The sequence below is a fragment of the Mastigoproctus giganteus genome, chromosome 3 (assembly GCF_048544385.1).
Source record: "Mastigoproctus giganteus isolate SK-2022 chromosome 3, ASM4854438v1, whole genome shotgun sequence".
NCBI classification, from domain to species: Eukaryota; Metazoa; Arthropoda; class Arachnida; order Uropygi; family Thelyphonidae; genus Mastigoproctus; species Mastigoproctus giganteus.
Window position 1 is genome coordinate 51,151,529 of NC_143577.1, and position 27,156 is coordinate 51,178,684.

Below are 27,156 nucleotides of genomic sequence, written 5' to 3' on the forward strand. Positions count from 1 at the left end.
CCAGAATTGCACCTGCCAGTGAAGACTTCAAGAAATACTACACACTAAGTTATTTCAACTCATACAAAATTGAACTTGTCATTAAGATTATTAAGATGTCATTAAGATTATTATTATTATAATTATTATTGAAGTTGTCATTAAGATTATACACAGCTTATTGTTGCATTGTACAAGGTATCTTCCTCAGAACACCTTCAGCTGCTGGATGTCGATTCTAATTGGATGCTACACTTCAGCATCCAATTAGAATTGAAAATGAGAGCATCCTTGGACTCAGAGGAAGTCCCCACGGACTGGAGATGTGCAAATGAATCCCCAATTCACAAAGGGGGATCGAAGGGTGACAAGAGTAATTACAGACCAGTTAGTTTAACTTCTGTTCCGGGTAAAATAATGGAGTCACTGGTTAAAGATGCATTGCAGGATCATCTAGACAAGACTGCAGCAATAATTCAGACAGCATGGGTTTGTTAAGGGAAAGTCTTGTCTGACAAATTTGATAGGATATTATGATGTGGTTACAAAGGAACTGGATGCAAAAAGTAATTTTGATATCATATATTTGGATTTCAGGAAAGCTTTTGATACTGTTGCGCATGGAAGACTATTGTACAAATTGGAGCAGAATGGTATTAAGGGTAAGTTGCTACAATGGATAAAAGGATGATTGAGTGGGAGAAGACAGAGGGTGGTAATTAATGGGTGCTGCTCTTCATGGACTAATGGTATTAGTGGAGTCCCACAGGGTTCGGTGTTGGGTCCTCTGTTGTTTTGTATATTTATCAATGATATTGATGAAGGTATATCAGGCTTAGTGTCGAAGTTTGCAGATGATACAAAGGTTGGCAGGGTTGTTAATGACAGTAATGGCAGTGTGCTACTGCAACAGGATCTAGATAATTTCGGTAGATGGGCTAAGAAGTGGAAACTGAAGTTTAACGTTGACAAATGCGTGTGTGTGTGTTATGGGGCTTAACGGCTCCTAAGCTGCTGTGGCTATAATGCACCTATTCACATGAAAATGGTAAAAACAAAATTTAAGCGTAGCTAAAAACATAATTTAGGCATAATAACTTGGTTGTGTTTACAGAGATATTTTAGAATTTATCATATAGTTCAATTATTTTCAGATAAGAGAAAAACTCGTTGATGTTTGCATCATCTCCAATAATATGTTGTAATGTCATTAGTTCTCGTAGATTTCTCAGGGAACACAGGACGGATGTTCTGTCCTGTTGATAGTGAGGGCAGTCAATCAGAATATGTTTGACTGTTAAATTTTCTGAACAGTATGGACATTGAGGAGGATCTTCGCCTCAGAGCAGATGGAGGTGGGTCAGATATGTGTCCGACATGTGCCCGTGCAAGAATCAATTCTTCTCTTTGCACTGTTTTGGTGCTAGAGTGCCAATGCTTTGGATCGTGTTTCAATTGGTAGAGTTTATTATTTGTTTGGATGTGCCATAGCTCTTTCCACTTCGCGAGACATGCTGTTTGTATGATGTGACAGTAGTCAGAGGCTGGAACTGGAATGGAGGTTAAATCAAAAGTTGACAGATTTTTAGCAGTTTCATCAGCAAATTCTTTACCCTTTATCCCCGAATGTGCTGGGATCCAGCAAAAGGTCACTGATTGATGACATTCTTCAATTTGTAATAGGAGTCTTCTGATTTGATTTAACACAGGGTGAGCCATGTAGGAGGAGTTTTGCATTGCGGTTATTGAGCTGAGAGAGTCTATGTATACAACATATTTTATAGCTGGGTAGAGATTCAGGTTGTCTAAAGCTAATTTTATTGCATGAACTTCTGCAGAGAAGCTGCTGGATTCCTTATATCTGTGTGACACCACGTCTCTGCTATCCCAACAATATCCGCCTTTGATGTCTTGACCAACACTTCAAATTCATCAAATTTATTTACTATACTTCTAGCATTGGTATACATATAAGCATACATATTCCTATTTCTAGTTACCCTAACACATCCCATATACCCACCTATTTCGTGATGACTTCCATCTGTCCCTGAAACCCCCAACACCCCTCACTCCAGGTCACTACTTATTCTAATAGACGTTGTGCAAGAATCGCCTTCACCTCTGCCTACGGCTACTGTTAAACTATTATTCTTGTATCCCCCCAAGCTATCAGTTTTCCGACCCTTCAAGTGGTTGAAGGGACTGTAACATCAGTTTGGGTGGCCATTGATTGATATTTTTGCGCAATATTGGCGTATGTACGTTTATTCGTATTGGGAGTAAGTAATTTCCGTGCTTCTTGAAAGCTTACTTTATTTTCTATCTTATATTTAACGATTTGCTTTTCAGTTTTCCATCTGTCACATGTCCTTGAGTAGGCAGGATGGTTTCCTTTACAGTTGGGGCAAGTCATTTCTTTTGCCAAGCAGTCACTTTGGGTGTGGTCAGCGGACCCACAATTAGGACAAACCTGGTTTCTCGCACGCCGTTTGAGAGTGGCCATACTCCTGGCACTAAAAACATCTCAATGGGTTAGGAATATATGGTCTAATGCGGCAGAGTAGGTAGCTTGCTTTTATCGATGGTGGTAGATTTGGCGTGTTAAAAGTTAGAATAATATTCCTCGCAGGTGTGAGTATATTTTCTCTTTTCACCATAATTCTTTTCACAGCAATGACATTTTGATCTTGAAGCTCTTGTGTTATCTCCTCCTCCGTGACATTCAATAGATCCCAGCTGGATATAACACCCTTAGATGTATTTAGGGTAGCATGGGGAGAAACTTTTACTGGAATTCCAGCAAAGCTTGTAAGTTTTAGCAGTTTCTCTGAATGTCTACAGTTCACTGTTTCCAATAGAAGGTCGCCTGATTGTAGTCTCTTGACTGTCTTAGGAGATCCTGTCAGACTTTCCAAGTGTTTCTGGATAAGGAACGGAGAGAGCTTACTGAGAGGCTGATCTGCAAGAGAGTGCATTATAAGAAATGTAGGATAAATTGTCGCTGAGGAAGTGGTTTTCAACCTTTTGGGTTGCGACGTGTTATGGTCAATGTTTAACTCTGGCCGAGAGCTTGTCGGCTCTAGAGGCAGAAACGTATTTTGGTCCATGCTTGCTCCTTTTGGCCCTTGGCAGATTAGCTTTTCTGCCAAGATTTCCGGCCCCACCACGGGGAAGCAGGAGCAGTGTGACCAAGCGTAAAGTAGTAAGTGTTAGTAAAAGAAATATGAAAAATAAAGAAAGGTAGCTTTTCTTTCTTGCTCTGTACAAGTACTTTTGTAACAGAATCTGATATTAAATAAATAAATTTCTTAAGGGCAGGAACTTAATATAACTCTAAATCGCTTTTGGATAATCACACTTTAAGCACAGAGAAAACGCTCGATCACAATCACTTGGCACCAGGGGCCTTGACAAATGCAAAGTACTGCATATGGGTAGAAGTAACTCCAGAGAAACGTACCAACTGTGTGGTATTACACTTAAGGTGGTAGAAAATGAAAAGACCTGGGAGTAATTGTGCAGTCAGATATGAAGTTTTCTGAGCAATGCAGACAGGCTGCCAGGGCAGGTCATGGGGTTTTGTCAATAATATATAGGAATTTTGCTAGCAGGGAAAAGGAGGTGATTGTCCCTCTGTATAAGGCAATGGTCAGGCCACGCCTTGAGTACTGCGTACAGGTCTGGAGGCCTCATTTTAGGAAGGATGCAGATTTACTTGAGCATGTACAGAGAAGAGCAACAAGATTGGTGAGGGGAATGAAGGGATCCTCTTACCAAGAGAGGCTTAAGTTCTGCAAATTGCAGTGGCTGGAGACTAGGCACCTGCACGGTGATCTGATTGAGGTGTTATAAGGCCTTGAATGGGTTGAGCACGCTGAATTCTGATGGGATCCTTCCACTTGTTCAGGTTACGAACCTCAGGGGGCATAAATTCAAATTAAGAAAAGACAGGTGTAGAATAGATGTGTGGAAATTTGCCTTTAGCCAGCGGGTGGTTAATTGCCGGAACAAACTTCCATCTGTCGTTGTGGAAGTTGATAGGTTGAATAAATTTAAGGAGGAACTGGACAGGCATTTGGAGGGAATGGTGTGATTTTTTTTTTTTTTGGCTGATGCTGCATACCCTCATACACATGCTTTCTTGCATTACATGCCACTACTACTACTACTACTACTAGTGCCTTGAAACTGAAGATATGAAAATAGGAGATAGAGAACTGGGTTATAAGGAACACTTCTTACCTCATTCCACATATCAACAGTTTTCAGTGTGCCTACTGGGTGCCAGCTTTACTCAATGAGAAGCTGACTGTCAATCCTCATGGAATTACCTATATACTTACTTGTCCAGTACAGATATTTCGGAAAAACAAAAATTGCCATACACTACCTACTTCCTGTGAAGAGTCCCCAACCAGCTGAAAGCATTCAGCAACTAAAAGCTGCATAAAAAAAAATCTTCATCCAGACAGTAGCAGCAGAGAGAGCAAGGAGCATCATGCTGGAAGGACAATTTAAGGGATATAACGGAATTGACTTTCATGTCTTGCTGAACAATTGATGCAAGTCAACCCTTTTCAGACTGCAATTATTTTTTTGTCTCAAAAAAGGTCTAGAAGACAAACCTTCTAGACATAATCAAAGGAATGAAACTTTTTTTGCTAATTTATGCTTTAACCAGATTTTTTTTTTTTTTACCTAAACATTTTAATTCAAAATAAGACTAATTTTTTAAATCTGTTAACATCACATGCAGAGAATTGTCACATTCCCATAATTTTATACATGTGAGGAAAAAATGTTTTCAACACATTAAGAAACTAATACAAGAAAACTATTACTGTCACTTTGTCTCTTCTAGCATAATAAAATAATAGCAATGAACTCCACATATCCATTACTCTAAATCTTGACAACACAATAATTCTAAATTATAAATTACTTCCTAGCAGATTATAAAATTACCTCAAATACTGACTCTCCTGTAAGGCGACTAAGAGCAGCAAATTCCAGAATCATTGTACCAGCACAAGCAGTACATGTCTCTCTCACTACTCCTAATTTAGGAGATTTTAGACCATAACGCAAATTTATCTACATAAATTAAAAGAAACAGAATTTTTTTTTTTTTAAGTCATGCAATTAAAGACATTAAAGGTTTCTAAAATATACAAATATTAAAAATTTCCAGAATTGAATAATTTAGATAAATTTTTGATATTCGATTATTTTCTGAATTTAAAGAAATTATATTTTCTTTCATACAAATTTTTCAATTATTAAATTACACGTAACAAAATTATATTTTGTTAAAAATACCTGAACATCACATAAGAAAAACTTTTTTATTTTGTAAAATGCCTAGAATATCTAGAATTTTTTTTATAGCAGGTGGTATTTTCATTGCATATACACAAGGGTTTCTTTTTATCTATTGTTAATGATAAGCAATTTTGTGTTGTCAGTCTAATGTGATTTTTGAAAGGCATTATGAAGCAAAATCAAATAAAGAATGATAAAAAGTACTTCACACTATGTGTGAAGTACTTAATTTAATGCAAGTTTATTATCAGTAAGTTACATGATCATTTAGGTATATCCAATGGAGAAACACAAGGAAACATTCCAGAAATAACTGCATTAAAATTATGATACTGCATTAGATGTTTTGTAAACTCTAAAACAGTTAAAAAGAAACCAAAGAACCGAACAAAAGTTAACAAATATGTTGTTTGTTATTTAAAATAATGCATCCACAAAGGGCTATGGGAATACACAGCATGCTGAATCCATATGTTATCATATGTATGATAATGTTGATGTTCACTGCTGTCTGAATAACTGACAGCTGTCTAAACACAACTAATCCAGAAATGAAAGAAGTGTTTCTTATGCTGAAGATGAAGGAGAAAATGTTCTACTTCTGGCAGCAATAGGACAGGACTGTTTTGGGATATGTTAATATATATGAAGACAGCCTCGTTGTTAAGATAGTTTGTCTCAGTTCTGCTTGAACAACCTGTTGCCTAGACTCTGCTTTTGAAAACACATATCATGTTGTTGCTAATCAAATGCCTGTTGGACCTACAGATGGAATTGGGGGAAGCTCTAATGAAAAATAATTCTTTAAAAAGTCTTCACAAAATTTTAATGTAATTTTCATTAAAATTACAGCACAAAAGTGCTGTAATTTTAATGAAATTACAGCACTTTTGAAAGTGCTGTAATTTCATTAAAGTTCCAATAATGTCTGGTTTCAACAGAATGTATGACTGGACCTGAAGCAATAATCTTCCTGAGCCACGTGTTGCTTTTGTGTTTATTGATCCTTTTGAATAGCTTCCTTTGACTCTGGTTTATTCAAAAACTGTTCAAAAAGATCCATGAGCACAAAAGCAACATGCACCTCAGATCCAACTGTACATTCTGTTGAAACAGACATTGCTGGAACTGCAATGAAATTACAACTCTATTCAGGGATCAGCACACGTTGAGAAAACATTTTAAAGAATCATTCTTCATTATGGATCTCCCCAATTCCATCAAGGGGGAACGAGGTCAAATTTCTCCCACCTAATACTACTCCTCTGCTTCAGAGGAGTAGTATTAGGTGGGAGAAATTTGACCGCAACGAAGTCAAATGGCACCCTATACTGCAATAATTAAAGACAAACACCAGCCAAGGAATAAAAAAAAATAAAAATTTTTACTATAAAAATAATGTGATACACTATCGGAAATATTACAATAAATTACGATAAAACGTTAAAAATATAGTTAAAAATATACCGAAGCAATAAAATTATCTAAAATAAACTGGATTAAAAGCGATAAAACCTGAAGCTTTCGGAGACTGCCGTCTCCTTCTTCAACAGTATACTATTACTGCAATGACACATCCTTAAGTAGCAGACCCATGGCACTCATGCACGTGGTCCATCAGACACATGGTCGGCATTCCCCACACGCGCATCGGAAACGGAAGTGGCTCGGGAGCGTGTCAAACAGAACCGGTCATCCCGTCTGAGGACAACCACCTCAAACAGGGGGTGTAAATGTGTCCCCCTGTCCCTGTTAATAGTATTACGACTGGATGAACCAATTCGCATTGGCGCCTCCGTAGCCAGGTGGGAAGGAGCAGCAGTGCGTAGCACACGCTTCTTGATTAGACCGGGGTTCGAGCCCGTCACCACCAAATACGGAGGATGCGGAAAGGTCATTCAGGGAATGACCACTGCATATCCCGGAGCAATATGGCCTTGGTTGCTAATGCTCCAAAAAACCAAACAACAAACAACCGATTCGCAAGCTCTCGAGCCACTTGCATTCCCAAAATCCATGGGCACGGTCCGTAATGACCGCATCTTCAGGGGAGATCCGATGCTGCTTCTCCCAGAAATGCTCTGCCACAGCAGACCTCGCATAATTAGCAGTCTTAATAGTGGTCATGTGCTCCCCCAGACAGTCCTTTAAACATCGCCCCATCTCCCCCCCACATATCCCAAAATCCATGGGCACGGTCCGTAATGACCACGTCTTCAGGGGAGATCCTATGCTGCTTCTCCCAGAAATGCTCTGCCACAGCAGACCTCGCATAATTAGCAGTGTTAATAGCGGTCATATGCTCCCCCAGACGGTCCTTCGAGAGCTTGAGAATCGGTTCATTCAGTCGTAATACTATTAACAGGGACAGGGGGACACGTTTATACCCCTTGTTTGAGGCGGTTGTCCTCAGACGGGATGACCGGTTCTGTTTGACACGCTCCCGAGCCACTTCCGTTTCCGATGCGCGCGTGGGGAATGCCGACCATGTGTCTGATGGACCACGTGCATGAGTGCCATGGGTCTGCTACTTAAGAATGTGTCATTGCAGTAATGGTATACTGTTGAAGAAGGAGACAGCAGTCTCCGAAAACTTCAGGTTTTATCGCTTTTAATCCAGTTTATTTTAGATAATTTTATTGCTTCAGTATATTTTTAACTATATTTTTAACGTTTTATCGTAATTTATTTTATCGTAATTTATTGTAATATTTCCGATAGTGTATCACATTATTTTTATAGTAAAATTTTTTTTTTATTCCTTGGCTGGTGTTTGTCTTTAATTATTGCAGTATGGAATTTCCCAGCCCCATAGGCCTGTTTGAAGATCAAATGGCACCTTCAGATATCGGGCAAGTATACAGGATCATGGCCTGGTGCATTATCCAACAGTGGCAATGCTTTTACAGGAAGCTTGTTCTTTTCAAGATAGCTCTTCACTGAAGAATAAAACACGTCAATGGACCATTCATCGAAGGTAGCTCCTGTCACCCAGGTCTTCTTGTTACACTGTCAGAAGACACCTAACCTGCTTCTGACAATCATCTGCTGTTTAAATACTCTTGGAATTTCTGAGTGGTAAACCAGCACTGGCTTAAGCTTAAAATCTCCAGAAGTGCCCAACAATGGAGTATGCCTATCCTTCAGAGGCTTATGCCTAGGCAAAGAAGCCTCTTCCTTTGTGATGTATGTTTGCTTGGACATTCTTTTCCAGAAGAGGCCTGTTTCTTCTAGATTAAAGACTTGTTGGGGAAGAACACTCCTTCTCAATGAGCTCTTGAAACTCCACCTTAAAGGCTTCAGCTACTTCTTGATTAGCACTGGCAGCTTCTCCATGTCTTATGACATCATACCATGTGTTACTAGTTGAAAATGATTTAGCCTTTAAGTCATCAAAAATCTGCTTTGCACATCTGCAAACATAATATCCAGAATTTGATCACACTTCATTTGTTTTTCTTTTATCCACAGTAACAAAAGCCTTTCCATTTCTACAATTAGTTCTCTGCCTTTTTGCACTGTATTAGATTCACAACTTACTTTAACTTTCTTAAGGATTTCTTTTTATCTATGGTAAAAATGGTGGACTGGGAGAAACCATTTTCATGCACCAATGCACTAATTTATCATGTTTTCTCACTATTTCTTGTTCAATTTGAAGGGAAATTTTCTTTTTACTGTGCTGTTTAGAGGACATACATACAAATTCAAATCGATAAAACTATGTCAAATAAATAAACAATACATGTACATTACAGTACATAAGCACAGCACAGAGTCACTTCAACCAAAGGAAACATAAAGACCGAGGCACTTCCTTTTCTCCATAAACATGGCTAAGATATTACAAATGCTGCTATGGATGAAATGCCATCACTCCATCAACCCACATTGCCCACATGGTCCAGTCATCATAAAGTGCATATTTTATTATAACATGAAATTTAAGACATCATGGAGAGTCCATCATAAAGTGATTTCATAAAGTGATTGTTGTGGTCATAAAGTGATTATTGTGGTCCCATCATAAAGTGGAGGTCCAATGTAAATCAGAGATATCTTGGCTTATTGTAGGTGCATCAGAGAAGTAAAAGCAATGTACAATATAAAAGAAATTGAGGCCCAAGGGAAAACAAAAGCTCCACCAGTAAGCAGACAAGTATGAAGAAGATATCTTTACTACTAAAGAGAAGTTTAATGAATAGAATGATTAAATGTATGACACTCAAGAAGCTACTCAGGTCATCCCAAAAGTGTAAAAAGTTACCATCTTTCTTGGTTATGATATGGTCAGGAGTCTCCAATAATAGACTTACTTAGCTACTGTTTTGTGAAAAAGATGAGTGCAAATTTATACCAACAAAAAGACAATCTAGAAAAGGCAATGAATTATCCAGATGAAACAAAGCCTTGAACCCATTAGATTATAAACTGTGGAAAGAGTTGTGGAGTGCTGGCCAGTATCAGATGGCATTCCAATACTGAGTCTCCTGTAGAATCCATACAGTTGTCAACATCCATGGAAAGTTAGCAACTGTTATGGAAGCTGAAGAAGACTTCCTCCCTGTGCTTTTAACTATAAAAGAAAAAGGAAAACATTTAAAGCTATTTCAATTACTGTTTCATGTAAGCAATAAAATATGGCAATTTTTTTTAAAATTCTGTCTGAATTTAAAACTTAATATAAAATTTCAGTTCAGAGTATGTATGTTGTTGTTTTTGGTTTTTAGGAGCATTAGCAACTAAGGCCATATTGCTCCGAGATATGCGGTGGTCATTCCCTGACCTTTCCGCATCCTCCATATTTGGTGGCGACGGGCTCGAACCCCGGTCTAATCAAGAAGTGTGTGCTACGCACTGCTGCTCCTTCCCACCTGGCTACGGAAGCGCCCAGAGAGTATGTATAGCATTATATTTAAAATCTTACTCTTGGATGAGGCACTCCAGTAGTTGTATTAAAGGCTGGTAGAAGTCTATAACCTAATTCCTTTGCCATCGTTAAGAGTTCCCCTCTATACCACAACAAGTGATCCAGTTGCTCCTGAACATATGATGCAAGTATGTGTCCACTAAGCAATCCTCTATAAAAAAAAATGAAAATTTTCCATTAAGTTTTTAATTAGTAGATAGAAAACACATTATTCATTAATTTCTTCTAATAATTATTTTTTGACTTGCTTTGGGGAGGCACCAATGATTCATTTTATGGCCAGAAGTCAATTCTGATCTAAACTACAATAATATGATGAAAATCATAGATATAACAATTCCATTTAGTGTAAGGTCTGAACTCCTGAGAAAACTGCAATGAATAAACCAACCGATGCTAAATGAGATGTTATATTATTGTACACTGAAAGAACAGAATTCATGGGATACCTGGTTCCTGAGCAACACAATGCTGTCACCCCTCTCACTAGTGGACGAACCCACTGCTTGGCAGGTATATAGGTATACTACATCACTGCATTCACATAGATGGTAATTCAATGTCAGTATGGATAAATATTATTAGTTAACCAACTTTGAAAGAGGGATGATAGTGGGTGCCCAATGCATGGGTCACTCTATCGTGGAGGTGATACAGAAATTACACTATCCCTATTCGACAGTATCAAGAGTGTATCAGGAATATGCCACTTCCGGAATAGCATCTCATCGTGGACAGCGCTGGGTGGAGAAAGATGGTGGATGAACATGGCTGCCGATGTCTGTCTCGCATTGTTTCAGCCAACTGGAGGGCAACAATGGCACAAATCACTACCGACTTCAACGAGGGAGGTGCTAGAAACGTCTCCACCAAAACCATCAGGCAATCATTAGCCACAATAGGTTATGGGAGCTGCCGACCCACCAGAGTCCCACTGCTAACACTACGACACAGGACTCTACACATCAACTAGGAAAAAGAACATCGGCACTGGACCTTGCACGATTGGAGATGGGTCTCTTGGTCCAATGAGTCCTGTTTCCAGTTATTTCGAGTGGACAGGAGGGTGCATATCTGGCAGAAACTGCATGAAGCTATGCACCCATCATGTCAACAAGGAACTGTTCAGGCAGGTGGATGATCGGTAATGGTCTGGGGCATGTTCAACTGGTACACGTTGGGACCTCTGATATGTCTAGACGCATTTCTGAACGGTCCAGGTTACGCATCCATCCTTTCATGGTCATGGTGCACCCACAGGGCACCAGCAGGACAATGCGCCTCCCCACAGAGCCATTTTTCCACCATGGAATGGCCTTCCCACTCACGAACCCTGTGGAGCATCTTTGAGATGCTGTGGAAAGGTCCGTTCAAGAGTTGGATCTCTGCCCAGGAATGCAACAAGCACAGACAGGAAATACCTATGGAATGCTTTCATGAACTAGTGGACTCAATGTCTTGCTGTGTGACTGCCCTTATCTGGGCAAAGGTGGGCCTACCCATTACTAGATAGGTATCCCATAATTTCCATCCACTCGGTGTACATGGAACTGATGGACTGGGTAACTTCCCAGCGGTTAAGTCAAGGTAACCAGTTACAAAGTCCCTAAAGTTTCAGGTAGGTAAATGGCCTCTCAATATAAAGGTTAGCTGCAAAATATAAGGAGCCCTCTCAACAGAAGTGAAACTGCTAGCAGGAGAGGATAGAGTAGACATAGATATACAAATGGATAATGGCATGGGTCTAAATCACTTGTACTCTCCTCAAGGTTTCCAGAGTCCAAGAGGACTCTGGAAACCATTATATACTAAGCATTACAGACAGACCACTACTGTGTGAATTATAATTAATAATAAATTCTCTAAACATCAAATTCTCTTTAAATAATGACTCCTCTAAACATCAAATTCCTTTAAATAACAAATACTGTAAATATCAAACCTGCCTTATCTCCAAACTGAAAGATTCACCAATGCCACTGATCTAGCAGCACATGCACCAGGAAAGTCCACTTCTGGAAGAGGCCTTCCAAGTTTTACCACATTCCATGCTCTCTGCCTGCAAACTCCTGAATCTCCTGCCATTCTTTTCTGGATACTTCTTTTTCAGTATTTTCCCCCAAAACCAGGCATCTGTACACTACCCTGACATTCTGGTTACTCTTCCACCTGACGTGGATCAGCACACTCATGCTCGACTGCTCTCTTCCCTACTCCTCTACAGAATTCCAACTGCAACCTGATGATGCAGTCTTACTTTCCATCCCAACACCTCTGACTAGAATCTTCAACTTTAGAAACATAGTTGCCAACATTGTGGCATTTCACATCATCGCAGAGGCATTTCACATAATCTGAAATTTCACATCATCATCATCTCAACATTGTGGCATTTCACATCATCATCTCAATATTGTGGCATTTCACATCATCTGAAACTTTCAAGATTTTCCCCAAACCTTCCAACATTAACAGAAGCAGATGGGGGGAACACTGTTCCCACACAATTTCCTCTCCTCCTCTTCCTGAAATTTCCATCCCCCAATCCACCTGTCTCTCTCTCTCCTCCAGATCACCTTGTGTAACCTTGCTGGACAAGTTTGCCTATCACACATAGATCTCCCACACCCACCACCAGTGAACAGCAAGAGGCCTACTCCAATGATCACCCAAATTGGACAATAACCTTTTGTTTATTCCAATTTGTTTTTCCCTGAACTCCACAGTTCAGTGTAAACAATTTTTATAATTTTTTAACATTTTAATGTCAAGTAACTGTAACGTAACATAACTATATCTATAATTTAATTCAACTTACAACTGAAGAAGTCCAAGATAGGGATATGTAATGTATAGCCTTACAAATATTTCATATAATCTTTATCCAAATTTATTCAGTAACATCATTAAACATTTTGCCTCTACATATGGAAGTATATTTTTTAATTCTGTATTTAATCCCCCCTCTCCCAGTTCTCACAACAAACTAAACTGTGTAAGATTAACATATCAAACATTACAAATAAAAATTATTAAGTCTAGATTCGAGGATCTGGTGCCTGTTTGCTAGTGGAAACTAAAAAACACATTCTAGAAACTAGATTTTCAGAGTTTACTTGGACAAACCTGGTCCATGATTCTGGTGCTTCTTTCCTTATTCTTTTATCCATAAATGGTATCTAGTCATTGGGTATTCCAGCATTTACAATCTGTCATCAGCCAAGATGATCCTTAACTTATATTATTTACAGATATTGTGTTACAAACAACCTTACATATTTTCTTTCTTCAAATAGCATGGTAATAGTCACTACTCTGAATTCTATATTTGATTCATCTGCGTAGGGAAGCTTTTTTCCTCTGGAGGGTAACAGACTTTGACTTATGGTCACTTCAGGAACAACTCTGTTATCAAGGTGACTTAAAGTTACTAATTTCATATTTAATATTCATAACATCACTAAAGAGGCAAATTTTTGATTCAATTAAAAACTGAAACACTGTGATTGCAGCCTTTCTAGACTTGGTCTCTGATCAAATGGCCTCAGTTAGCAAGTTCAAGCCAAAACAGTGAATAATATATAGAATATGAAACAAAAGTATATGTAACCCTTAATACTGTGCTGACTTGGTCCATTGCAGAAAATCAGTATAAGTGTATTGTTTTATTTAAATGTAAGAGTTAAAATAAGAAGATAATAGATGCTACTCTGTATTGCTATTTTCTCTGTTCTATTTTGCCATACTGTTTGGGCACAGGATAGCTGAGAAACAAACAGAAAAATAATTACTGGAAAATAGAATGAGGAAAAAAAAAAAAAAAAAAAAAAAGGACAGAAAAATTTATAACTGAATAGCAGATTCATCTCTTTGATGATGCTATTCAAATTATAAACAAAATCAGTAATATTAGTTCAACTCATGGATAACAAATTTGTTTCTAATGTGAACATAAGCCCAACCTATTGCTGCCAACAGATGAACAAAATTCTCTAGACAAAAAATTGATTGCAGTGTAATGTCAATTATCATATTATTTCAACTCTTGAATTGAAATACCCCCCTCCTCACTTTTACTAATTTGTGTGTTTTATCTTTTGCTGCCTGTTTCTGAAAATATAATTATAGATACACCAGAATTTCATAAGCTTTTAATTTCTGGACAGTATAATCAGGAATTTTAATTAATATGCTTATGATGTGATGGTATCAGCAAGCTAACAGACAGCAACATATACTGAAATATTTAACTAGTTATACTCCACATATGCAGAAATTATACCTAAAAATCCTAAAGAACTGTTAAACTTAGTACACTCAAAAGCAGCTGTGTAATGTCTGCTTCTGAATGTAAGAGAAAATTGAATAATACTCACCCTAGCATTCTAATATTAGTTTCAAATACAGATACAACAACATCACTTCCAAAAGATATATCATTAATTACTTTTTTCAGGGCACATTCAAATTCATCTAAATCACCCAAAATCTGGAAAAAAAAAAAAAAAAAAAAAAAAACCACAATGAAAAAGAAAAAACTTAATAATATTAATAATCATTATAACTTTTTGTGCTTAGTTTTAGTACCCAAAATTTAAAATTAACATATAAACAGTGTAATAACAATACTATCTATAGATGAAAATATTTTGGGAAGAAAGGTTGCAGAGTTATATAGGGCAGTAATTATCTTAAATGAAAACTCAAGGAAATGTGCATGAGCAAATAGGTATTAGAGACATGAAATTAACAAGGAACATTCTTTATTCTGTGTATGGTGCCATCATCTGTCAACAGCCTGTAAAACTATGAATACACATGCACAGTGCAAGCAGTAAATGAACATGGCATTCACCATACAGAATGCTCATAATGGGATATCACCTCAGGATAGAATCATTTCAAACTTCTCAATGTCATTTTGGTAGGCAATCAATTTCAATGTTGTAAAGAACCATCAAAATCTGCAATATGGAAACTTCAGGGTGAAAAGATTCAGGGAGAGCTTGTCAGCAAGTCCATGTAGGTCATTCGTGTATTAAGAATTTGCAGATAAAGAAACCACTAGGTGGCAGTGATCACAGTGTACTGATGAGGGATTTACTTAAAGATATAATTACCATCAGGGCTAAAGGAAAGGGTTTTTGCTTCCGTAAAGGTGAGTACAGTGGTCTCAGAAAGTTTTTAAATTCTGTACAGTGGGATAAACTGACGATGTTACCAACAGTGAATTCTAAGTGGGAAGCATTCAAGGAATTAATCGTGGATGCTACTAAAAGTTTCATACCTATTAAGAAATATTGTTCAAGGTTTAGGCCTAAATGGTTATCAAATAAACTAATGAGACTCATAACAGAGAAGAAATTTGATAGGATATTATGATGTGGTTACTAAGGAACTGGATGCAAAAAAAAAATTTTGATATCATATATTTGGATTTCAGGAAAGCTTTTGACACTGTTGCACATGAAAGACTATTGTACAAACTGGAGCAGAATGGTATTAAGGGTAAGTTGCTACAATGGATAAAAGGATGGTTGAGTGGGAGAAGACAGAGGGTGGTAATCAATGGGTGCTGCTCTTCGTGAACTAATGTAATTAGTGGAGTCCCACAGGGTTCGGTGTTGGGTCCACTGTTGTTTTGTATATTTATCAATGATATTGATGAAGGTATATCGGGCTTAATGTCGAAGTTTGCAGATGATACAAAGGTTGGCAGGGTTGTTACTGACAGTAATGGCAGTGTGCTACTGCAACAGGATCTAGATAATTTGGGCAGATGGTCTAAGAAGTGGCAACTGAAGTTTAACCTTGACAAATGCAAAATACTGCATATGGGTAGAAGTAACCCCAGAGAAACGTACCAACTGTGTGGTACTACACTTAAGGTGGTAGAAAATGAAAAAGACCTGGGAGTAATTGTGCAGGCAGATATGAAGTTTTCTGAGCAATGCAGACAGGCTGCCGGGGCAGGTCATGGGGTTTTGTCAATGATATATAGGAATTTTGCTAGCAGGGAAAAGGAGGTGATTATCCCTCTGTATAAAGCAATGGTCAGGCCACGTCTTGAGTACTGTGTACTGGTCTGGAGGCCTCATTTTAGGAAGGATGCAGATTTACTTGAGCATGTACAGAGAAGAGCAACAAGATTGGTGAGGGGAATGAAGGGATCCTCTTACCAAGAGAGGCTTAAGTTCTGCAAATTGCAGTGGCTGGAGACTAGGCACCTGCACGGTGATCTGATTGAGGTGTATAAGGCCTTGAATGGGTTGAGCACGCTGAATTCTGATGGGATCCTTCCACTTGTTCAGGTTACAAACCTAAGGGGGCATAAATTCAAATTAAGAAAAGACAGGTGTAGAATAGATGTGCGGAAATTTGCCTTTAGCCAGCGGGTGGTTAATTGCCGGAACAAACTTCCATCTGTCGTTGTGGAAGTTGATAGGTTGAATAAATTTAAGGAGGAACTGGACAGGCATTTGGAGGGAATGGTGTGATTTTTTTTTTTTTTTTTTTTTTGGCTGATGCTGCATATGCTCATACACATGCACATGCCACTACTACTACTACTACTACTACTACTACTACTATGGAGGCCTGCACAATGAAAGGAAATGTCATATGGAAGTTGTCATGCAACAGTGAGAAATTAAAACTGTTTCTATACAAAGTGTATATCATTCCACAGCATGATATACAAAGTGTATATCATGCTGTGGAATATGATGCCATCATTGTGTATGGTCACTGGAAAAAATGAATGAAGCTTGGTTTCATCTAACTGGGTAAGTAACTCTCAGAATACTCATCTATGATATACAGAAAATCATCATGCAGCATATGAACAACCATTAAGCCATTTGAAGATTGCAGTATGGTGTGCAATGATCTGCTGCAGGACTGTTGGTCTATCCTTTTTACAGAAACCATAACCTCTCAGTGGTATACTGACATGGTACATGAATTCAACTGGAAAACCCCATTAATGGAGGAGGAGGTTGTCAAAGTAGTTTCAGAAAGACAGCATAACAATTAAAACTTCACATATCTGCAAGTGAGATACCCCTCTTATTCAGAGATCAAATAATTTTAAAAAGAATATGACCAGCACACTCATCACATTTGTTACCATTGTTTTTTTGAGGAGCTGTGTAAAATAAAATTCTTACAACAATAATCCACATGCACTCTGGAAGAAATGAAAAGTAACATATCCAACATAACTCCCAACACATGCAGACCATGTTCTTGAATATGCCTCAAATAAAGAATGTTATTTGTGAATTTCACAACTCTAGCACTCTTTTACTTAAAGGTATTTGCATTTTTGTAGGTTCTCATTTAAAATGATCACCCTGTATTTCAATAATATGAAAATTGTATGCATTTCTGTATTCAGTTTCTGTGGTGAGAATGATTCAGTTTCTCCAGTGACAGAGCCACGACGCTGTGGAATATCAAGCCACCATTCTGTTGTTATTTGGTTTTTAGGAGCATTAGCAACTAAGGACATATTGCTCCGTGGATATGAGGTGGTAATTCCCTGACTTTTCCACATCCTCCGTATTTGGTGGTCACAGGCTTGAACCCCGGTCTAATCAAGAAGCGTGTGCTGCGCACTGCTGCTCCTGCCCACCTGGCTACAGAGGCGCCTCCCACCATTGTGTATGGTCACTGGAAAAAATGAATCAAGACCCTCAGATGTAGGAATGAACTTCACTGATGAAGCTTGGTTTCATCTAACTGGATAAGTAATACTTGGCCATCAAGACTGAGTTTATGCTCACATCAGAAATAACCCTGCTATCAAGAGCAAACAGCACTGCACAAAAAAATGAATCTGCTTTTTGTCTGCTATTTGTTAATGAGTTGTATAAAATAATATTAGCAATTCAAGTTAATTCTTGGATAACAATATCACCTCTAATGTGAGAAAACTCCCAACTAACAGAGGTCCTTGCAAGCCTCTGTTACTAGCAGGACTAAAATATCCCCACAAGGTGGAAACTGAACATAGCAACATACAATTTTCAATTATGCCAGACAGCATGTTGAGTCCACAGTTCTAAAAATGAGCACAGGTAAAAATACAGAACCCCATTAATACAAACTCGGGTTTATACAAAGTACATATCATTCTTCTGCTAAAGGATAGCCTTTTCTACATAACATATCTGTTTATTACAAAATTTGGTTAATATATATTACAAAATCCATTTCTGTCCCATAAGAAATAACTTGTAATACAAATCTTTGTACAATCCTATTAGAGTTTAATTAATCCCCCCCACAAAATCAGCTGTTCAAAGCTTCGGGGAAAATGGCAATGCAAAATTGAATCTGCTCGTGAGGAAAATTTTTCAAGCCAAGATTTTTTAAAAAGTAGTTAATCAATTTCCATACGATTATGAAGCCAATAGAAGTTTCTTGGCATGCAGTCTTTCTATCTTTATTATTATTAAGAGTGGATTGAAGAAAGGCTTCAAAAAATGGGGGGGGGGGGGAACATTTTGATGACTCTAGATCACTGTATAGTGCTGAGGCACTAAATCTGAAGATGGTCTTCAGCTCTAACTGGGCACCGGGACTTTTAACTTTTGCTTTCATCGTTGGTTCCAATAACACCAGCTTCACACACTAACTTATTATTATTAGTTGGTTTTTTGGAGCATTAGCAACTAAGGCCATGTTGCTCCGGGAATATGCGGGTGGTCAGTTCCTGACCTTTCCGCATCCTCCGTATTTGGTGGTGACGGGCTCGAACCCCGGTCTAATCAAGAAGCATGTGCTACGCACTGCTGCTCCTTCTCACCTGGCTACGGAGGCGCCCACACACTAACTAAATCAAGGCATTATTTATAAACTGAAGAGAGGATATAAAGGATGCCTGATATGCCACATGATCTTCAATGTAGAAGAGAACGATTTGTAGCCAAAGTGGGATGTCCTAGATATTATTCACGATGTTTTTTCTTGGAACCATATTGCATAATGGCTTTGGTGAAAATATCACCGAAAAAAATGGTACGATGAGTGAATGTGATAGGACTTTGAAGGAACTTATGTATTTTGCTGGAGAATTTGGAGTTTGCTATAATGCGAATAATGACAATGTTGCTATTACATCAATACTAACACCAGAAGAGAGGTGACCAACAAACAAAATGAAGTTTTTGTTACCAACGATGAAAGCAAAAGTTAAAATGTGTGTTGTACTTCAGAATGCATTAGCATTAGTAGAGGCATATGATCCAAGAAAGCAAGCTTATACAGTATCTGCAAAAAAAAAAAAAAAAAAAAACCCTTTCCCATTTCACCCATCCATTCACTCCAAAAGTTTGTCTAGTTTTTCCTTGAATTTATTTAAGCTATCAACTTACACGACAGACAGAAATTTCTGCACATCTATTCTACAACTGTCTTTCCTCAATTTGAGTTTATGCTTCCTCAGCTTTCTAATTTGAGCAAGAGGAAGAATCCCATCAGCACTGAGCCTGCTCAAACCATTCAAGGCCTTATACACCTCAATCAGATATCTAGTCTACAGACACTGCAATTTTCAGAACTTAAGCCTTTCTTCGTAAGAACACCCCTTTGTTCCCCTCACCAGTTTTGTTGCCCTTCTCTGTACTTGTTCTAGAAACTCTACATCCTATCCTTCCTAAAATGAGGCCTCCAGACCTGTACACAGTACTCAAGGTGTGGCCTGACCATTGCCTTATGCAAAGGGATAATCACTCCTTATCCCTGCTGGCAAAGTTCCTGTATATCATTGACAAGACCCCCATGAACTGCTCTGGCAGACTATCAGCACTGCTCTTAAAACTTCATATCTGACTGCACAATTACCCCCCGGGTCTTTTTCATTCTCCACTACCCTGAGTGTAGTACTGCATGGCTGTACATTACTTCTGCAACAGATGATCAACGAGTCTGGAGTCATGCTTCTTGCAAAGTTAATTACTTCTGTATCCAGTTCACCAAACCTAGCCAACATAATAGCTCCCACCAACAGAGAAAACTCAAGAAACCAACAACAATTCAAATCCAAACTCTCCAGACTAAAACAAATGGACAGGATGTTCCCCAATGCATCCCTTCACCTCATAAATTATCACAACATTGATTGTAAGAGGTTGCTCAACTCTGAAGCCTACAGGAGTCTCATTTCCAAACAAATTATGAGAAATACAAACTGCCTGCCTGCAACCCAGTAACTGCATCCGAGAGCCAAATGTGATGTTCTGTAATATATATTTTTGATCATTATAATTCATATTCGTTGTTAACAGAATATCCTATGTATTTTTTATATACTGTATATAAAAAAATATATATATATATATATATATACTGTAAGACAAATAATATATATATATATATATACTGTAAGAATAAATAAATATATAGAAATATATAAAAATATATATATATATATATACTGTAAGACAAATATATATACTGTATATATATTTGTCTCCTTTGTACTGAATTTATGCCACTAGCCTAGTGCTGTGATGGGCTTGCTGTAGTTGCAATAAATGAAAAATTTATTTATTTATTTATTTATTTACTTTGGGGTTACTGCTACCCATATGAAGTACTTTGCATTTGTCAACGTTCAGTTGCCTTCAGTTGATTTCAGTTGTGCGGAAATTCACCTTTAGCCAGCAAGTGATTGATTGCTGGAAAAAAACTTACATTTGTTGTTGTGGAAGTTGATAGCTTACACAGATTCAAGGAAGAACTGGATAAAGATCTGGAGCAAATGGATAGGTTAAATGGGAAGGGGGTTTTTTTTGGCTGATACTGTATAAGCTTGCTTTCTTGCATCATATGCCACTACTAATGCTAATTATTGAATGCGACTGGCTGTTCTTTTATTGAATATGTGGTGCTGCTAGCCTTATGAGCGCAATTGATTCTTACCTCTGCAGGACACTAGTCGTGAGACTGCTTCTCATATACCTTCCAGAACTGTTGTGAAGTTCTTCTGTGATATTTATAGCTGGAGGCAATTGTTTAGTGGCAGTTCTGGTCATTTTGCAATAGTGGGTGGTGTTCAGGAACAGGACCAGCTGAGTGGTGGGAGGGATACTCTCACCCACTTACTGATTTCATCACTTTTGGAAATTTGAAAACCACTAACTTTTACAAGAAGGAACATCAAACGTGTTAGAATTTTTGACCATGAGAAATGGGTCCCATATTATAGTTGTCAGTCTGCCACCTGCGTGCTGAAGAGAGTGGGTTAATGTTAGATGAAAATGTCTAGAATTCGGTGTGCCTATAATGTGGCATGAGCCACCTTGAAGCAACAATGCCATCAATGAGTCATTGATCTCTCCAAGAAAAGTGCTCCTGCTATTGTTACATATAAAACTAGAATTAATGAAACACTTAACAGTTTATTAAGGTTGCAGATAAAGGGGAAGACTGTTTTCAGTATGTTGTGTCAAAATTTTCTAAGTGTTTAAGAGACCACAAATTATAAAGCTGTAAAAAGATGATAATTTTTCAATTTCTGGCTCAGAAAAAAGTAGAGGCTTGGTTAGCACTCAGGGGTATTGTGAAAAACTTTTTCAAACATTTATAAATCATAGGTCAATGAGAAAACTGTCAAAAACATGTTTACTAGTTTCAGAAAGCTTGGTTGGAACATGAATCTGAAGGTTTATTTTCTGCACAGCTGCCTTGAATACTTTCTGCAGAACCTTGGTATAATAAGTGAAGAGCAGGGTGAAAGGTTTCACTGATAGCAGACTACTGCTGGTATTTGAAAAGAGATCATGTGATTTGCACAAAAGTTTCAAAAGAGTGCACATTCATCCACTTGCAAAAAAAAAAAAAAAAAAAAAAAAATTGTTGAATCACTAAACAAACTATTAATTTAGTGAGCCAACTGAGTACCTGAATATACTGTCATCTGTTCTCCATACTCTGTACTGTCTGCTTAGTGTTTGAAATATGTATACATATTTTGCTATAGATAGTATATTTTTTATTTTGTGAAAAAAATTTACATGACTGAGCAAAATCAATTACAGATCAAAATCTATCATTACCTAAATATCGTACAAGTTCATGTGTTTTTATTTAAAAAAAGTCAAACATTAGCACTGCCTAATTTTTTTTTTTTAAAATACATTGAGGTGTGCACACACACACAATACAGTGTGGCCATAAAAGTCTGGAACTATTGGTGGTTAAAATAATTTAAAATTAAATTAATTTTTAGATGAAACATTTCAGGGCAATGGATTGGTGGGAGGGGACAAGTAGAGCAGGCTCACAGATCAGTTTAAATCCATTGACTTCTCTTTTTTTTTGGGCTATGAAAATTTTTGGGTTAACAGTGCAAAATTTGCAAATCCCTTACAGCAGACAGCTGCAAAGAGTTCATAACAACATGAATTTTAATTGCAAACATGTTTCAAGAGAGAGGGTGGACATACATAACAAATTTTGTAAATAAAATATTTTCCCTATGGTTCAACACTTTTTTTGGACACCCTGTACATTAACTCATGTTTTTTTTTTTTTTTTTTTTAAAGGCCAATTTCTAAGTTCTACAGGTTGAAAAGGAGTTAGCTGATCTCAAGTGGAGGGAGCAAGAAATCCCACTTCCTCCACCTGAGATCAGCTAACTACAATCCTGATTGAAGCACATGAAAATCCTTCACTATCCAATGGGATTCAAACCCATATCTCTTCAAACAACCAATCCTACTATGCTGATACAGAAGGCATGAGGGATGGATCTGAAGGTATTAGTAACTGAAACAGATTTGCTACTGTTTTAATTAGAAAAGTGTTACGGAATCACCATATTACAGTAAAATCTCGTTAACACAAACTCGATTTATACAAAGTACTCGTTTATATGAAGCACATACCATTCTCCTGCAAAAGGATAGGCTTTTCTATGTAAATATATTCTTTTATTATAAAATTCAGTTAATATATATTACAAAGTTCTTTTTCACCCCGTGAAAAATAAATATTGTCATTTTGTATGTTTAATACAAATGTTGGCAGAGCGATCCGATTATTGCCCCCAGCCACCTGGCTCCCTGCTTCCCGAAGGATGGCACTGACTTCTTAGAAATTTGTTTATATTAAATCTTATCTAGCAGTGTTATGGCGATAAAATGTAGACGGAAGAATTAAGCCTGGAAATTAAACTAAAAATTATACAAGAGGCTGATAGGATGGAAAGAAGCAAAACGGACATCGCAAAGGAATACAACATCCCTTTACCTACTTTATCTACAATACTGAAAAACTGAAAAAGACTCGAAGAAGTGTGTGACACTGGAGCAGCGAGGAAAAACAGGAAACGAATTCGTGGTGCAAAACATGGAGCTTGAAACAAAACTTTTTGAGTGGTACCAACAAATGCGTGCATCTAATTTGCCAATAATCAGGTCCGATTTTGCAAGAAAAGGCAAATTATCTAGCTCAGCAACATGGGATTAGTGACTTCAAATGGAGCAGTGGCTGGCTCCAAAGATTTAAAAACAGGAATAACTTGATTTCGCGAAATGTTTGCGGTGAGTCTGGATTGGTCGACAAAGAAAAGGCTACAGACTGGTTGTGTTCTGTACAGTCCATCCTTGAAAAATATGAGGCAAAGGATATTTTTAATCTCGACGAGACAGGTTTATTTTATGATTTGCTGTTCGAGGAGAGTCTTGTCATGGTGGAAAATTAAGTAAGCAAAGACTCACTGTTCTGTTATGCTGCAATTCAGATGGCAGTACAAAACTATGCCCACTTGTGATTGGTAAGTTTTCCAAGCCAAGATGTTTTAAAGCAGTTAACCAACTTCCCTGTGATTATGAGGCCAATAGAAGTGCTTGGCTTACAGTCAAAATTTTTCAGTCTTGGTTATCAAAATTGGACAGAAGAATGGCTTCAGAAAAAAAGGAACATTTTGATGATTCTAGACTGTTGTACAGCAAATTCTGCTGAGATACTTAAGTTGACAAATATACAGCTGTTGTTTTTACCCCAATACCACCAGTTTAATGGAACCACTGGATCAAGGCATTATTTATAACCTGAAGAGAGCATATAGAGCCCGACTGAAAAGGTACTTGATCCGCAACATAGAAGGAGGGAACAATTTGCAGCCAAATTGGAATGTCTTGCATGCTATCCGTAATCTTGTTATTGCTTGGGAAAGTATTACATCAAGTGTTATAATCAATTGCTTCAGAAAGAGTGGCTTTGGAGAGAACATCATCGAAAAACATGGTCCAGCAGACAAATGTGATAGCAATAGTGAGGAATGGAGGAATTTGAAGGAGCATATGAATTTTGTTGGCGAATTTGAAGAGTTTATGAAGGTGGATGATGAAGTTGCTACCACTGCAACGGTAGCAACACCAGAAGAGCTGCTGGGTACCAAACAAAACGATGCTGTTTTTGTTATCAGCAACAGCGAAAGTGAAGACGCGTGCACACTGCCATCTAAAAAAGATGCCCAAAATGCATTGAACATAATAGAGAATGTCTTGACCTTCAGTAACGTTGATAAAGAAACAACTATTGCATTTGATAACATCTGTGCTGTAGTTAAAAATGCATATAGGACAAAAACTGTGCAAACAACATTGGATTCTTTCTTTAAATTAGATTAATTTATTAAAAAGTTAATGGTTTGTATGTCTCCTTTTATAATTATTGTAATTATTTTTACTGTGATACTAAAATATTGTATATATCAAAATATATACTGTGCAATATTTTCATTTCCATTAATATTGATTTTCTCTTAGTTTATCTTTAAAAAATATGTTATTCCTATTACTGTATTGTTAGACAAGGCTTTTATTTTTATTTTACTTTATTAATTTATTTTTGATATTATTATTATTTATTATTATTTTTAGATATACAGTATTTACCAAAAAAAAAAAAATAATAATAAATAACAGTAAAATTGACACACAAAAAAAAAAATAATAATAAATAACAGTAAAATTGACACTTTTGGGGAACCTCGTTACTACAAACCTCGTTATTACAAAACGTGTAAATTTAGGTCCCTTGAACTTTATATTAACGAGATTCCACTGTATGCTGGATTCCATAATACTAAAAATTCAAGGCAAATTTCTCAAATCATACATACACACACATATATATATATATATATATTAGATTCAATTTAAAAACTTACCACTAATGTATCCAAAGTGTCAACTAATGTCAAAGAAAAACTGAAAAGCAACACAAACACAATACATGTAAATAAACATAAAACAAATATACTAATTAAATATAATGTATGTGAAATGACTACATACCTAATACGATGCACTTTCAAACAAATATTACATATAGAAAAGTTTTCAATAAATATATACACCAATGAGCCAAAACATTATGACCACATATCTAATATGATGTTGGTCCTCTATGTGCAGCCAAAACAGCTCGTACCCAGTGAGGCATGGATGCTACAAGATTTCTAAATGTGTCTTGTGGTATCTGGTACCAACACATAACCGGCAGATCCTTTAACTTCTGTAAGGTCCGTGGTTGAGATGCCAGAGATCGGAGTTGCTGTTCCAACACAATCCAGATGCTCGATGGGATTGATGTCTGTGGAATTTGGAGGCCAGGGCAATACCTGGAAGTGTTCATGTTCTGGAAACCAGCCTCGAACAATCCAGGTTGTGTGACATGGCGCATTATCCTACTGAAAGACAGCACTGCCAGAGGGGAAGACCATTGCCATTAAAGGGTGTACCAGGTCAGCAATGATGTTTAGGTAGGTGGTAGACAGTGTCCAGCACATGAATGACTGGACCCAGGGTATCCCAGCAGAACATCGTTCAAAGAATGACACTGCGGCCACCAGCTTGTTTTCGTACCACGGTGCATCCAAGTGCCATCACTACCCCAGGTAAACAACGCACAAGTACCCAGTCATCCACATGGTGCAACAGGAAACATGATTCATTGGACCAGATGACTTCTTCCAAACACTCAAGGTCCAGTTTCGATGCTTGCGTGTCCATTGTAGGCGCTGTCACAGGTGAACCGTGGTTAACATGGGCACTTGGAGTGGCCTGCGGCTATGGAGCCGCATTTTCAGCAGGGTTCAATGTATTGTGTTGTGACACATTACTCCCATCACCAGCATTCCAATTACCGGCGAGTTGCACTTCAGTTGCCATTCTGTTGCTACGTACCATCAGGAAGAGTCTTCACCCACCTCGAGCATCAATGAGCTATGGTCGTCCAACACCTTGCTGGTGGTTCGTGGGTTCCCCCTCCTCGGACCACTTTCGGTAGGCACTAACCAGCCATGCCGTATTGGATATGCTCTGACCCAGTCTGGCCATTACAATTTGGCCTTTGTCAAACTTGCTTAAGTCTGCTGCCTTTCCCATCTGAAGAACAAGAGTAACACTGATTAACGGAGCTGAGTATCAGGTGTTTTTCATACCATGTCCTGACCTGCACATGTGCTGTAATTCACCTGTAGTTGCTTCGATTTGCATAACGACTCGCTGGTCATAATGTTTTGGCTCATCGTTGTATCAAGTTAAAAAAATATTAAAAAACATTGAACAATAAAGTAATAGTTATGGACTAAATCAGATAATAAATATATTGTGATTAGTTTATACCGATGAATATTATGCCATCCAAAGTCCCTTTGTGAAGCTATACATTTCAACTACTAATGATGCTATCACTAGAAGGGTTCTAGAAATGTTTATAACTTTTATAATTAAATGTTAACATTTAATTAAATGTTTATAACTTCAATAACTTTATAATGTTGGTAAATTTTACAACTTGTCATGGCAGGTGCAGGTGGTCAGTAGGCAACCCTCTGTCGAATAGCGAATAAGGTATCCAATCTAAATGAGTACCACCTGGCCATTTTAATATTAGTATTA

The 27,156-nt window shown here is 37.6% G+C and overlaps 1 protein-coding gene across 1 annotated transcript in view; it reads right to left on the reverse strand.

Annotated features, from left to right (window-relative positions):
• Positions 1-27,156, reverse strand: part of LOC150087952 (ER degradation-enhancing alpha-mannosidase-like protein 3) — a 247,990-nt gene that overhangs the window by 155,626 nt on the left and 65,208 nt on the right. The window contains exons 4-7 of the mRNA XM_090369977.1: positions 25,422-25,461; positions 14,611-14,723; positions 10,232-10,385; positions 4,948-5,076 (exon numbers count right to left, since the gene is read on the reverse strand). Of these exons, the coding sequence (XP_090226103.1) occupies positions 4,948-5,076; positions 10,232-10,385; positions 14,611-14,723; positions 25,422-25,461 (436 nt within the window). The remainder of the gene's footprint in view (positions 1-4,947; positions 5,077-10,231; positions 10,386-14,610; positions 14,724-25,421; positions 25,462-27,156) is intronic.